General features: G+C 43.0%; 1 protein-coding gene and 1 long non-coding RNA gene across 4 annotated transcripts in view; one reads left to right on the plus strand and one right to left on the minus strand.

The window, feature by feature from the left end:
* MARCHF1 (membrane associated ring-CH-type finger 1) overlaps positions 1–12,199 on the plus strand; it is a 65,340-nt gene extending 53,141 nt beyond the window's left edge. The window contains exons 4-6 of one of the 3 annotated variants that reach the window (XR_004954968.1): positions 1,473–1,620; positions 7,385–7,492; positions 7,692–7,786. Coding sequence is in view for 2 of the 3 variants with exons in the window: in XM_016154581.2 (XP_016010067.2) it covers positions 1,473–1,620; positions 7,692–7,990 (447 nt within the window). In the remaining variant the exon portion in view is untranslated. Of the gene's footprint in view, positions 1–1,472; positions 1,621–7,384; positions 7,637–7,691 lie in introns of those variants that run through there. The other 2 variants (XM_036233985.1, XM_016154581.2) reach the window with 2 other exon arrangements.
* Positions 4,470–7,406, minus strand: LOC118612467. The gene is made up of 2 exons (XR_004954969.1): positions 6,746–7,406; positions 4,470–5,072 (listed from the first exon to the last, which is right to left on the minus strand). It is a non-coding gene; the product is annotated as an uncharacterized LOC118612467 (long non-coding RNA).
* Positions 12,200–13,909: the final 1,710 nt, after the last annotated feature.

Consider the following 13,909-nt stretch of genomic DNA (forward strand, 5'->3'; position numbering starts at 1 on the left):
GCTGCCGCTCTTCAGGACACGGTCTCTCCAATTCTCTAGACTTTTCCTCAAGGTTCCTTGAAGATGATTGTCGGTACTCTTACTGTTATGAATTCCGGGTAGCACAAAGAGACAATGAAGGAAAGGAAGAAGGGGTAACTCCTGGGTCAGTAGGTCAAAAACTCGATGTCCCACTAGATAGTCACTCATATCTCTTGAGTGGAAAACAGCCCATGTCCACTTCTGCCAAGGAAGGTTGTAAGCAGCTTTCAACTGCCACAATGAACCCTCATAGAATTAACTAGTCTGTTCATAAAAAAATAATAATAATAAATTTAAAAAAGGAGTGGCATCTTCTTCCCAAACCTCTCTGTCACAGCCTCTGCCACAATTTGCACCTTAGGCTGAAGCAAGTGGGCCTGGAGAGATTAAACGACTTCACCCATGAAAGAGCCAGTATTTTATGGAGCCTGATGCGTGCCCACTTGTTTTCAACTGAGTCATGCTTGGAATGATATGTGGGGGGTGGGGTGGGGAAGAAGTGCAAAATAAGTAAAGAATGTAAAGAATCACGGATTATGGAAAGCTCGGCACATCGGTTCGCCTCTCATTAGGTCACACCGATCTGATTTTGCTATCGACATTCACAAAGAAAAATAAAGACGGTTCTTAACACAGAAACGAAATGATACTCTAGGTGTCAAAGCAATAAGATTTCATTTGGGAGTCGATTTCGTTTGGGAGTCGATTTCTTCGACGTTAATAATGAACACGCTCCCTCGATTAAACCTTAATGTAGGGCTATAAAAACGGTGGCCCTCTTCCTCTCTGACTTGGGGGAGCAGCCCTCACCTCCCGGAGAATGTGACTAAGGGACAATAGTTGAGATAGTAGTAGCAGCAGTAAATCAAGACGGCACTGAGAGGGGTCTCAGCTGATTATCTCCCATTGCCCAGATGAATGTGTTTCCTAGGAGAAGAGATGCAAACCCATGTCAACGTTCTCTCTCACAGACGTCATCCGGCCATTCAAATACTTTGTTAGCGTGACACGTTCAAGAATGCGACACTGTATCAGGCTATGTATTAGTCCAAACTGAGATTCCTTCTGACTGTTTATAACCCAGTACCACAGAGAAGTGAAATGCAGAAACCTGAAAGGAAATGTTTTCTAAAAATTGTACAGTATTAAAACTATCCCATTCATGTTACAGATAAGGTAACTAACCACATACAGGCTAGCGAAACAGAAATGATATAACACGCTTGGAAATAGAAAAAAAAAATTTGTTTTCACCTTAATACATTTATTTCAGTTATATGGCTACACAGGTTATGGTTCATTTCCTCCTAAACGTGAGGACTTATATTCGAATGTTATAGTGTCATCTGAAATTGCAAATACTTAACGTTTTTCCCGTGTCTGAGATTTAAACGGGGGCCAAAATGTCCTGGTTAGACATTCAGTTGTGTGTGATTCGTTTTTAATCGCAGTGGGAGAAACTACAGATGACCTCTAGTGAGAGAAGGAAGATATTCTGCTCAGTCACGTTCCACGTCATCGCGATCACCTGTGTGGTTTGGTCTTTGTATGTATTAATAGATCGCACCGCAGAGGAAATCAGACAAGGCAATGATAATGGTAAGTGCACGTTTTTTCTCTCTCTTTTGGATTCTGCGACGGTCCCCAGAGCTGGGCGGGAAAGCCACTGCTCAGGTGCAGGTCTTCGTGTGTGGTGCCCTAGCAAAAACAACTACTAGCAATTGAGTCTTCCCCAGCTGCGCTATGGATTATTAATCGGATCATGCACGGGGTCCCAAGCTGAGATGGGAGATGGTCAGGTCCATGTAAACCTGAGTCGGAAGAAATCTATAAATGTCATTCACCACTCCAGGCTTTTCGGGAGCCGAAGAAGAATCAGATTTTCATTTTCCTTACTTACATAGTCATGCTTCTCTGAAAACATGAATAAGGTGAAAGTCTAGTAAAGAATGTCGTAGCTTATTAATTAATACTATATCATTTGACAGAGCGGATTAACACTGCGGTTTGATATTTTAAATGTGCTGAGTTTGGTTGTGAAGGTTGGTATCGAGTTTGCCAAAGCAAGGTGTTTAAAAATCATTAAGGCATATTCTAATATTTCAAATGGATAGGTCATTTGAAATAGATTATCTTCACTCCTGAAGGTACCCAGCCCTGTTTTTAATCAGGCTCTAACAGCTTGAGCGTACAGCCTAAATCATAGCTAGTAAAGCAGTGAGAAACGTTCTCCTAAACCCACCTCCACGCACCCCTTGGTGGAGGGGAAGGGGGCAATCTTAAACCCCTGGTGAGTTTCAAAGGAGAGATTGTTCAGATGATACCTGTCAGTTTGTGGTGTTAGGAACATGTCTTTGTGCTTTCCTAAAAAAAATAAAAAAGAAAAAGATGAAAGAAGGAAAGTAATAAGAAGAAATAAAGAAAAGAAGGAAAAAGTAAAAGAATTTTAAAAAGGAAGGCTTGGTTATTTCTGTATTTGGGGAGATTCGTGAAAGCAGACGGGGAGTTGCATTCTCACGCGTGCCCTCATGGGGGCAGCAGTGCGCACGGGCCACGGCTTGTGCGGTTGAAGTGCGCGTGTTGCGGGCGGCGGATGCGCGGGCGGCGGAGTTACAGATCCCACTGGCCTCCTCCGAAAGAGCACGAAAGCTCTGTCGCTAGAGAAAACAGGTAGGGTGGAATTTTGTTTGTTTTTCGGTTCATTCTGAACTCATTTTCATGTAACTTCTAGCAAATGACATGGTTTACAACTAGATTATGCGTTCTTCCTGAGATGCTGGATTCAAACATGCCTATTAGATACCGATTCAATCATTTCCTAGAGGGGAGGAGCTTTCAAAATAAAATCCACGTGCCCTGTATTTGCGGGCACTGGCCCAAGCCACGTAACGGGACGGGTGACAGAAACAAGGTGACAGTGTGTGTGCGGGGAAGAGGCCCCGCCACGGTCCCCACCCAACTGCACCCAGCGCACGAGCGCACGGCGCGAGCGGACACTTAATATGCGTAGCTGTGTCACTTGGAGTCCAGGCAGCATCATGACTTGGCCTCGCCCCGGGGTCCTCCTGACTGGGTCTGGCTCCACGAGCCTGCAGGGCTCGTTCTGCTCTCCTTTAGCCACGTGTGCGGGGGGGAAAAAGATTTAAGGGCCCCCCTGCCAGACACGACGGGCAGCGGCGACCTCACGGCGTCCATGTGCAGACAGGTGAGGCCTCCTCTCACACGTTCGCTCATCCGGTGCCACTTCTGAGACAGGCGAGTGCATATGGTCATTTACTCCACTGTGAACCTGACCATCTCGACTGCAGCCACCAGCGTCTCTCCAGAACCCAGGAAACCCAGGGCCCCATGTTTCGTCCCATTCATCTCACTCTGCCTGATCAATCTCTGGTCCCCGTGGATATCCTTGTCTCCAGTTGTCATTTCTATGCCGATAACAACCCTCCTTCCCCCCCCCAAAAAAAACAAAAAACATTTATCCACAGCTCATATTGCACTCCGATCATGCATCTACCCATCTCCTGGATGTCTCCATGTAAAGGTCTTCCTGGCACCAAACTCGGCGCGCCCGAACTCACCATCCGCTACCGCTGACCCTCTAACGCCCGTGGGGAGGCACTGCTAACACAGGCCAGGTCCCCTTCCGTCCACCTCCTTCCTCGCCCTCGCTTCTGCCGTAAATCTGTCCGTTTCTGTCCTTCCCCGCTGCCCACGGCCCTGTGCAAACTGTCGCGCCTGTGACTTGAAACCCGCAGCAGCTTTGTAACTAGCCTGGCTCTAGTTTTGCCCAATTTCAGCCCATGCTGAATCATGTGCCCTCCGCAAATTTACGAAATACAAATCTGATCACCTCCTTTCCCTAATTAAGCCATTACTCTAAAATTACACCCGAACTCTTTCACGGGACCGCCTGCCCCACCCCCGCGACCTAGCGGTGGCCAATTCTGCCTAACATCCGTCAGCCCCCCACGACGACTTCTGGACCCTCGCTCAGCTTTTCTCTCTACACGAAACGTTTCCCCCCGGCTTCTCCTGTCCACCCCCGCACTCACTGAAACACTCACACACTCTCACACCGCTCCCTGAACCCCCAGACTCTGCAGTGCACCCTAAGCTTCGCTCCCTCTGGGAAACCCAGCTCAGCTCCCTAAACTAGAATAATTGTTCTGACCACAGCAGTTCTTGAAATGCGGCCCTCGCCACTACCTCCTGAGCTCCGAGCAGGCCGGGCCGTGGCTGCCTTGCTCACCCGGGCATCCCTGGTGCTGGGCACATCCCTGGTGTGTGGGTCCTGGAAAGTGGCCCAGTCGGTGTTGTAAAAGGGACAATGAAGTGTAAATACCTCGCACTCGAGCTTGTCCACCATTATCGTCCGCCTGGATGATCATTAAAGGTCGGCACACGCACACACACATACACACACACACACACACACACAGTCAAGGGGCAGCTTTCTAGTATATACTTTTAAGAATTATTTTCAGTTTCTTAAAAGCAAATGAAAAATAATTAACTCATTTTTAACGTTCAGAGCTTTTGAATTAGGAAGCAAGATGAACATCGAGAAGCAATCGCTTGCTGGTGGGATGGCAGGCATGTAATCTCAAAAGGAAACCACAGTGACTTTCGTAAAGGAAGTCGTCCCTACTTACGTGCAAATTGTGTTTAAAACCTGACTTCCCAAAGTATACAAAGTATATGTTAAGGTAGAGTGGCCGTTCGTATGCGTTATTTTTTTCTTCTTCCTTTGACGTTGGACTGTGAGCCCTGATCTTGAATTTACTTTCAAAGTTTTTTTTTTTTTTAACTGCATAATTTAAAAGTCAAAATATTTTAAATCTATCTTGGAAACCTTCAAAAATATTCGAAGAGGAACAAATTGTCCTTCTTCAAGCGGAATTGAGGTTGAATATAAAACAGCAAAATCTTCTGAACTGTAATAACAATCCTGGAAGGAAAAATAAAATCCTTCATGTTTTTAAATGGTTATTCTTTTAAATTAAATACGCCTGATGCCCCAGCTAGCTCTCTCACCTCGTGCTTTCTGTCACCTGCAATTAAAAAAAAAAAAATTTAAATACACAGTACTTGAAACTTTATCATCCTGAATTACCCATGTTGCCAGTTCTACTCTGGGGGGACAATTGCTCTTCCTGCCTTATCTTTACATATTCTAGAAGAATGCTCCAGTTTACTCCTTGTGTGTTGAAAACAAAACTCAAAACTACAGACTAAGAAAAACAGCAATAATTTTATACTACCCGTTAAAGAGATTGTAGCTGTCTATATTGCTCCAGGATTACCGAAGTGTTGACACCTCAAGGGACTGGCATGACGGACTGATTCGTTTCTGTCATGCCTGACTCACTTGTAAGACTCTCGGCATCTCCAGGGCAAGGGCCGAGTTCATCACTCAGGGAGCACTTGGTATGAGTTAAGGCTCAGAAGTGGTTGCTGGCCATGGCCACGTCCAGCACTTTATTGTGGCTACACAGCTCGTTGGTTGTTAACATCTACTTACAGGATATGTTAAAAATCACTTCCCTGCAATCTATATAATGTTTTCCTCTTCTGCATCATTGTTTAGACCGTTTTTAAAAGTCATTACATGGGCCGTTATTGTTAACAATCTAAATATGATAAACATGGACTTAGGCTTGTTGTCAGAAGGCCTGGATTCTAGTTCTGCCTCGGTCACGCTCTAGTTATCTTGAATAAAATAATTCATCACTCTGAAACTCAGTGTTTTCATTTGTAAAACTAAGTTATGCTTCGTTTTTCAAAGACACCATGAACTTGACCTCGCATCGGATAAAACAGCATTTACATAATACCGCACATTTATCATAAGGTGTTTTAGTCACAGTGAATGTTACCATTTACAGAAGTTAAGGAAAAGGTAATGAGGATGTGAGCTTTTAAAAATAATGTATACAACTGTAGAGAAGCAACCAATACAACAGGAGAAAACCGCCTCCCAGTCCTACCCGACACAGACCTGTAAGCGAATACGATTTGTAACTATAACCTAAGCACCTAGCCGGAAATATCCCAAATTACCAATGAGATGCTTTTTATAGCTCTACATGGTCCCTGTCGCAGTTCAAGGAGGCAGGTTCTCTTCCCTCGTCTGGGGATTTAGAAAGGCTTTTTAGACATACCCCAGGTGCCTCCCGACACGTGATTTGCTACCTAACAGATGCAGAATACTGGGAGAATTCGAATTTAAAAGCTGGAAGAGACCTTAAAGATCACTGTTTTAAAGGGGAAGAAATAAGTAATTTGCCACCTCTGCAGCCAACTACACACACCAGCCTGCGAGCTCGTGCTTTACCCCGTTTGACTAAAGAGAAAACGGAGAGGCCAGATGTCACAGGAGATTCGGAATGTGTGCCTCAGGCAGAGAGGGAGGGGACCCTATTCTATCACCCAGGAAACATATTTTCAGAGAAACAATGTAAATGAGTCCGAAAGGGGCCAGTAGATACATCCTAGCTTACAAGCCACTGCCCTCATGGTCTTAAAGTTTGGCATAAATGCTTCTTAGAAAATTCAGTACACAGTAGCCGCTTAAGCATTTCAGGACCTTTTATAATTCATTTTTGGTGACATTTCTGAGCTTTTCCTCATGAAAGGAATTACAATCGCAAGGGATGCCTAGGGAAGCAGGTGAGGCGGTGTAGTGCTGAGGCCTGGTGAGCAGCTAACCCGACTGTCCACTCACCTAGATGCCTGAGGTAGCCATTGCCTGGAGTCCAGGTGCGACCTCCAAAGGCCGAAGCCCAACGAAGTTAGAAAGATCTTCCCTGTAGGCTCAAGAGTGTCGCTATCAATCTGCATCTCAATCAGCCAAAGATGTGCAGCTTTTAAATCTCTCAGGAGGCAACAATAACAATTTACGTTTTTATAGCCCTTTCTGTGTCCAGAGCTATTAATTCATTTAATCCATACGAACCACTTTGAGGCGAAACTTACTATCACCTCCATTTTTAAGGGATGCTATCTCTTGCACGTTCATCGTCTTTATATCGATTGCATGTTTAAATGATACTATTCTGGCTATATTGGGGAGAAAAAATAAAGTGTTGGTTCTCGGTAACAAAATATAAAATTTACGGAACAAATTTCATATGACTAAAATCCTAAATCACATGCATGTCTGTACTCAGAAATTTGCTCCTCTGCTGAGATGTGGTAGCCACTTTCTCATTTTCAAAAATTTTTATTTTTATAGGGAATGAGTGTGGTACGGAGACCTGTATATACAATCCTATATATGTATCTATTAGTCTGCCTTCTTACAAGGATTTTAAATTCTGATTCTTTCACTTAGTATGTTCATTATCCTTCCTTAACGACTTAGCTACAAGGAGTAAATGTCGAAGTCTCAAAAGTCAAACGTAGTTATCTGATAATCACAGAGGGTACTTGATCCTAGAAGGAGAAATAAGAGAAGTCATCACAGTGGTAGGTAAGAGGATTTCTTCATATACAGTGTTAAAAGTACCTTTCAAATATCTGAAAGCAATTAAGCAATTCAGGTTATAAGTCTTACCCGAAAATTTAGCAGGCAGGCGTGGCCTTTCGAAGGAGCCGTAGGAAAAAAAAAAAAAAATACCAAATCCACTGACAACAACTTGTGATAGCGTTCTCTCTTTTCTATTTCTAAGGCATCCTCGAATGGCCATTTTGGACAAAACTGGTTGTGGTGGCCATCGGCTTCACAGGCGGCCTCGTCTTCATGTACGTACAGTGCAAAGCCTACGTTCAGCTGTGGCGCAGGCTGAAGGCCTACAACCGTGTGATCTTCGTGCAGAACTGCCCAGACGCTGCCAAAAAGCAGGAGAAGAACTTCTCGTGCAGCATAAACACGGACAGCAAGGACGCTGTGGTAGTGCCTGTATTACAGACGGGTCCGAATTCACTGCCGCCTGCGGAAGGCGGCCCCCCTGAAGGTATACCGGTGTGACGGGGAGACAGGTGGGAGGTTCCCCACGGAAGAATCTCTCCAGCCCTCAGCCACTACAAACGTCAGAAGGGATCCCGAATTAATCACTTGCTCTATGTTCTCCCCTTCCTCCTTCCGGACTGGTTTTTCCTTACTTGACTCAAAAAGGAGAGGAGGAAAGGACGTCGGATGACCAGGATCCCCTGAAGCAGAGTCTAAAATGTGAGATGGAGATGTGAACAGCTTGCTAAAGAGTAATTTCTAAAACAATTAAAAAGCCCTGGAGGAAGGAATACTTTTAGGCAATGTTCACCGTCAGACGACAATGGACACACGATCTTCTTCGGGTAGCAGGGAAAGTTTAAGAATACAGACTTGAATTGCAATGTGTATTTCTTCTAGGGCCTCGTCATGTTAACTATCTCATCTGGAAATAACAAACACATTTGTTTTTAAGCTTGAAATTGTCCGCATTAGCCCTAAGGCACATCAGAAGCACACTTGGAGGATGCATCTTTTGATAGTCACTTTGACAGACAACAGATTTTTATGGCTATGGTGGAGTCCAGTTGTTTTGACAGATGCATGTTTTTAAAATAGATGGCAGTACACATTTGAAGCTATCGATATTTGGAATTATGTTTAAATCATGAGAAAAATATTTTCAGAGATTTTTTTGAGGTTAATTAGCTCTGGTAAATACACACAGAAGTTGTAATCAATTATCAGGTCCCATATTTCATCTAGACCCTCTAAAACAGTGTTGTCTAACAGAAATATAACGTGAGCTAAATTTCATTCAGGCCACATATGTAAATTTTAAATTTGTAGTAGCCCCATTAGAAAAAGTAAAAATAAACAGGTGAAATTAATTTTGGTATTACATTGTATTTAACATGATATATCCAAGTTATTTCAATATGTCATCAATATTAAAAATTGAAATATTTTACATCTTTTTTTTTATGACTAAGTCTTCAAAAGCCACTAGGTACTTTATCCGTACAGCATATCTCAATTGGAATTAACCATATTGGGTGACACAACCCTAAAATTAGGGACAGACCCTCTGCTTCATGTAACAGTTGAGTATTTCAAAACAGCGGCTAATTCATCCTTTTATTCAAAGTCCCCCAAATGTTATAATTTTACGAAGCACTACATCAGTCAAAGTAAATATCCTGGTTGAGGAGTCAGATGGAGTTACTATTTCACTAAAGGTTGAAAAAACGAACGCATAGAAAGGTAAAACAATCTGCCTGTGGCAAAGTCCCGAAATTAACTTGTTTGCTACAACGAAGCACTTACGATAGGGAAAATCAAAACTATTTCTGTGATTAAGTCGAATGTGTAAGGCTTCTTTAAAAAATCCACGTGAGGTGTCAACTTGACAGATGAGTAGTCAAGCACTGAGACTCTATTTTTAAAAGCTGACAGTATTTCCCTTGCTCAGCTGGGGAGCAAACATATTCCACAGGTTCTGTGATTAGTCATAAATTGAGTTGTTTAGATTTGACAGTTCGGTTGATTATTGTGTCCTTTGCATATTCATGTAAAACCGAGGCGTGAATGATATTGCAGTGAGCTATATTAATGATTATAGATATAGTGGCCTGTCAAAGAAAGATGTCTTACATTAAAAAAAAAAAAAAAAGTGTTTTATTTTTGTTAGCTGTCATATTTATTATTGTGAACAGGCGACCGTGATGGCCATACGAACCAAAGCATGGGTATTGCATCGCACAAGTCTGGGTCTCACATCGATGCACTTTGTCATTATCCATGTGCTTGTTTGTCAGAGCATCATAGGAAAAGGGAAAAAAGAAATAGCCTTTTAACGAGGAGAAAGATGACATGGATGTTAGTTAGCAGTGGATGACACAGAGTCCAAATGATCCCGAGTCCTCGAAATAAAGGGAAATAATGTCAATTCTCTGTGTGCGTGGCGTGTGTGTGTGTGTGTTCAAGTATGTGCATGAGAAACACATGGAGGTTTCCCGTCAGTCAGGAAACAGAAGGTTGAACATTCATCTTTCTTAAAACTTAGTGTAGGGACGATAAAGGCACAGGGAAAACAACGTTTTTCTAAAGGTAACTAACTGGATCAAAATTTCTGTGCAGAGAAGGACGTAAGTGGTATAATCAAAAACATGAACTTTAAACAAACTGACATGCCACCTCCCCCAAGGGATTTACCCTTGATTCGATTTATCTGTTCATTTTCCTAGGCTTTCTACTAATCCATTTTTCCATTGGTTTAGCAATGGCAACATGCTGTTGACAAATATTCCTGAGGGGCAAATTATCTAGTCACTAGTAAAAAAAAAAAAATGTTGATTTCTCTTTTGTTTGCTCTGGAAGGAAAAGGATTCTTTACCCTAATTCCTACCAAAAATACTGTTTAAATTCTGTACAAACCTAAGCAAGATAACTGTATAGCTCATTTCACGATTAGCTAAAACAGGCCTCATTTATTAGGACTAAGAAAACACTAAGAAAACATTTCTAAAATGAAAAGTAAAGGTGAGCATTACTGTATTATCAATAAAAGATGACATACTGTTTTAAAACCATTCTCAAAGTGCACTTGTATAGGCTGACTTTCTTGAAATGAGAAAATAACATAGCTCCCTAGCAGGTTAAAAGTCAACGTTTTATTCCGCTATTCTTTTGACCTTTTTAAACCCTGAACTCCTGAATGCAAATCTTTTAAGAAGTTGTCCGGCAATGGCTCTTTATGGTTTAATTTAAAGTATTACGTGCACTTAAAACCTAAGGTTATTTTCTTCTTATATTCTGTGTGGCACCAGTACATTTGCCTTTTCGGTTAAAGGATTTGCTTTGTGACAATACTTTTTGTGGACTGGATATACCTTTCAAAAAGAAAGAATGACTTTCCTGAAGCATGTTTACCTGCTCACTTAGGAAGTAAAATGGATTGAAACAAAGGACTGAAACTGAAGAATGAACTACAGTTCTGTTAAAAACTTTGGCTTTTTTATGATCTCGATTCTGGGGTTTTATCAGTACCGTACACCGCAGCAGTTATGTTGTTCATTTTTTAAAGAACTGTCACTTTTATTGTATAGAATTAAAGATTAAATGGTAAAAGAATGAAACACAAAGGTTTTTTTTTTTTAAGTGAAGCCCCAAAAGCAATGAAGCTTAAGTATAAACACAAACAAAACAAAAATGAAAAAAAAAAAATCAAAACAAAAAGGATCCCATCGACCTACGATACAGCAATGGAGAAACTGAAGGAAGACAGGTATGTATTGAAGGAGGCTTTCAAAACGCCCCAGAATTAAAAGTCTCCCTGAGCTGCTGTTACATGTGATTCCTGTCCCAGTGAGGTGGCCTCATAGTTACATTTGTTTTGTGACGCACCCCTAAAACAGCTACTCTTTGGAAAATTAGCTCCTTATTAGGGCAACGACATCACAGATTGTCATATCCGTCCTTGGGGAGAGGTGAGGAAGATCATTCCATCTGCTTGACATAGTCTTGCCTTGCCTTGCCTGGCCAATGAATATCGTGGAACAAAGTAGAGCTCTTAAAACTTATCATCATCATTAGTGTAGTTGTTATATACTGACTGTGTAGGACTTACACTTTAATTAAGAAAGATGAAAACCTTTTTTCTTTTCTTAAGGCAGCCCAAAGGTGCTATTTTACATATCAATACAGTCGAGAGGATGTACTGTCATTTTGGGCTGCGCGGTGTTTCGTCCACGTCTGAAGAAAGCCCATTTTGAAATTGGATATTGCATCAAAACAAACAAGGATACATTTTAACTGTGTGCAATTTTTGAGGTTGAGCATTTGTACTTTTTTTGGTTTTACCCAATTCTCTTGCATTAACAATTGACTGTTTTGTGAATAATGTGTACTAAGACAAATTAAGAAAAAGAAAATAATTATCTGTGAAAGACTTTGTATATTAAACAAGTGACTCATACCTTTGTTGTGGTTTCTATACTTTTTGCTTAACTTACAGGGACTGCTCCAAATTTATATCTGTAACATTCAAACAAGCTTGAGTTCGTATCTGACAGTGGTCCGGGGGTTTTTAAGCAGGGTCTGAACATATCTTTAATTATTTTAAAGCCAGCAGTAACAAGAGAAAACAATGGAAATAATCTATACAGATTTTCAAACGCTGTTTAAAAAAAAAAATTAAGAAACATAATGTAATATAGAGAAAGGATTTTCTCATGAATAAGGCTTGGACACACGAAAGAATGTAACAGCATTTTTCTACTCAGATAATAAGAGTAGATTCAGATAATTTCATAGATAATAAATACTCAGAGAAAGACTTTGGAATGTTTTTCTAATCTAAGAGATTGGATGATTAGTGAGAAAAATGTTCCCTTCCAAAGTCCCAACAACTTCTGGGTCAAAAATCAGGGTGAAGGGTCCGCCCGGCCCAGGGCGCCTACACGCCTTTCACGGAGGCTGCTCATCTTATGAGCTCATTCTTCTTCCCAAATTGGGTATTTGAACTTAACGGTCTTCCCCCATCTCCCAAATAACAACGAGCACGCCTGGAGCACAAACCGTTTTCACTGCGTGTTCAGCTAATGATGCTAAAGCTGAGGACAGTGAGACCCCCACAGCCACCAGGGTGCGGGGAGAGGCTAACTCAGGGCGATGGCAACTCAGGCAGAGGGAACCGCAAGCGCCAGGGGCGGAACGAGAAACGTCGAGCAAGATGCAGCCGGTCAAGAGAGCACGAGCCCTCGCGAGGCCCAGACAGGCGACTGCTTATGCAGCCAGAGAGAGATGAACAGAGCCGCCCGCTCTCCACCAGTCTTGCCCCGAGACAGACGCAGAAAGAAAAACGGCCAGATGGTATGATAAGGCAACTAAACAATTTTGCAGCCCGCAGCTGCACCCTGAAGAGACAGGGGTAAGGTGGAAAAACTCCTCCTGCGTCAGAACTCAGGAGGCAATTGCGAACGGCCGCAGGTCCTGCCTGGGTGACAGGAAGGCACATGTGAAGTGGCCTATGGTAGTTCCCCACACCTGTCCCACATCCCCAGGCCCCAGGAAGATCACAGGGCAGTCCTCGAAGGCTGAGGTGGGCTGCTACCACGCCTGGACTGAGGGGACACACACACATGAGGTGGTCAGGGTGCGAGCACAGAGCTGCCCCACTGTGGCGAACACCCTGGCCATCTTAGGGACGGACAGAGGCCAGTGCGCCCGATGTGCCGTAAGCCAAGGGCTAGCGGCAGCAAGCTGGGGCTGCAGAAGCAGTCGGGGATGGAGGCATGCTGGGCCTCCGTGACTGGGGCACGGAACGTGAGTTTCATGCACAATATGAGAGATGCCACTGTCGGTTCATCGACTGTGACAAATGTTCCGCTCTGGGATGCTGATGACGGGGGAGGCCGTGCGTGTGTGGAGGCAGAGGGTATACAGGAAATGGCTTTCACTTACCTCTCAATGTTGATGCAAACCTAGAACTGCTCTTAAAAAACATTTAAAAACGTGGAATGACGCTGTAACGATACTGGCCATAGGAACAGCGTATTTTAGTGTCCATTTTTTTTTTAAATACGTGAACAACTCTGGAGAACAAATCAAGTGAAGGAAGAATAGAGGGTCGAGGGCCAGTGAGGAAGCTACTTACTGCGCACGGCACAGCCAAGACGTGGCGGGGTAGGTAAGGGCGAAAGGTGGAGATGGCCTGCCGTGGCCTGCCATGGCTTTCGGGTTTGGAAGCAGAACCAGAAATGCCCACTCATTAAATTAGACTAGGGAAGAGCCTCGGAGAGACACAAGGAAGAATCAGGGATGATTTATAGGCAGTTTTATGGCTTGAGACATTAGGCGAAAAACTTGGGGAGAATCAAGGTTCCCGAGAAGACAGTGCAGAGTGGGATCTAGGCTATCAGTAGGAGAATTCACCACTAAAAGGAGAAAAGCTACTAT

The sequence above is a fragment of the Rousettus aegyptiacus genome, unplaced genomic scaffold (assembly GCF_014176215.1).
Source record: "Rousettus aegyptiacus isolate mRouAeg1 unplaced genomic scaffold, mRouAeg1.p scaffold_m13_p_16, whole genome shotgun sequence".
Classification (NCBI taxonomy): Eukaryota; Metazoa; Chordata; class Mammalia; order Chiroptera; family Pteropodidae; genus Rousettus; species Rousettus aegyptiacus.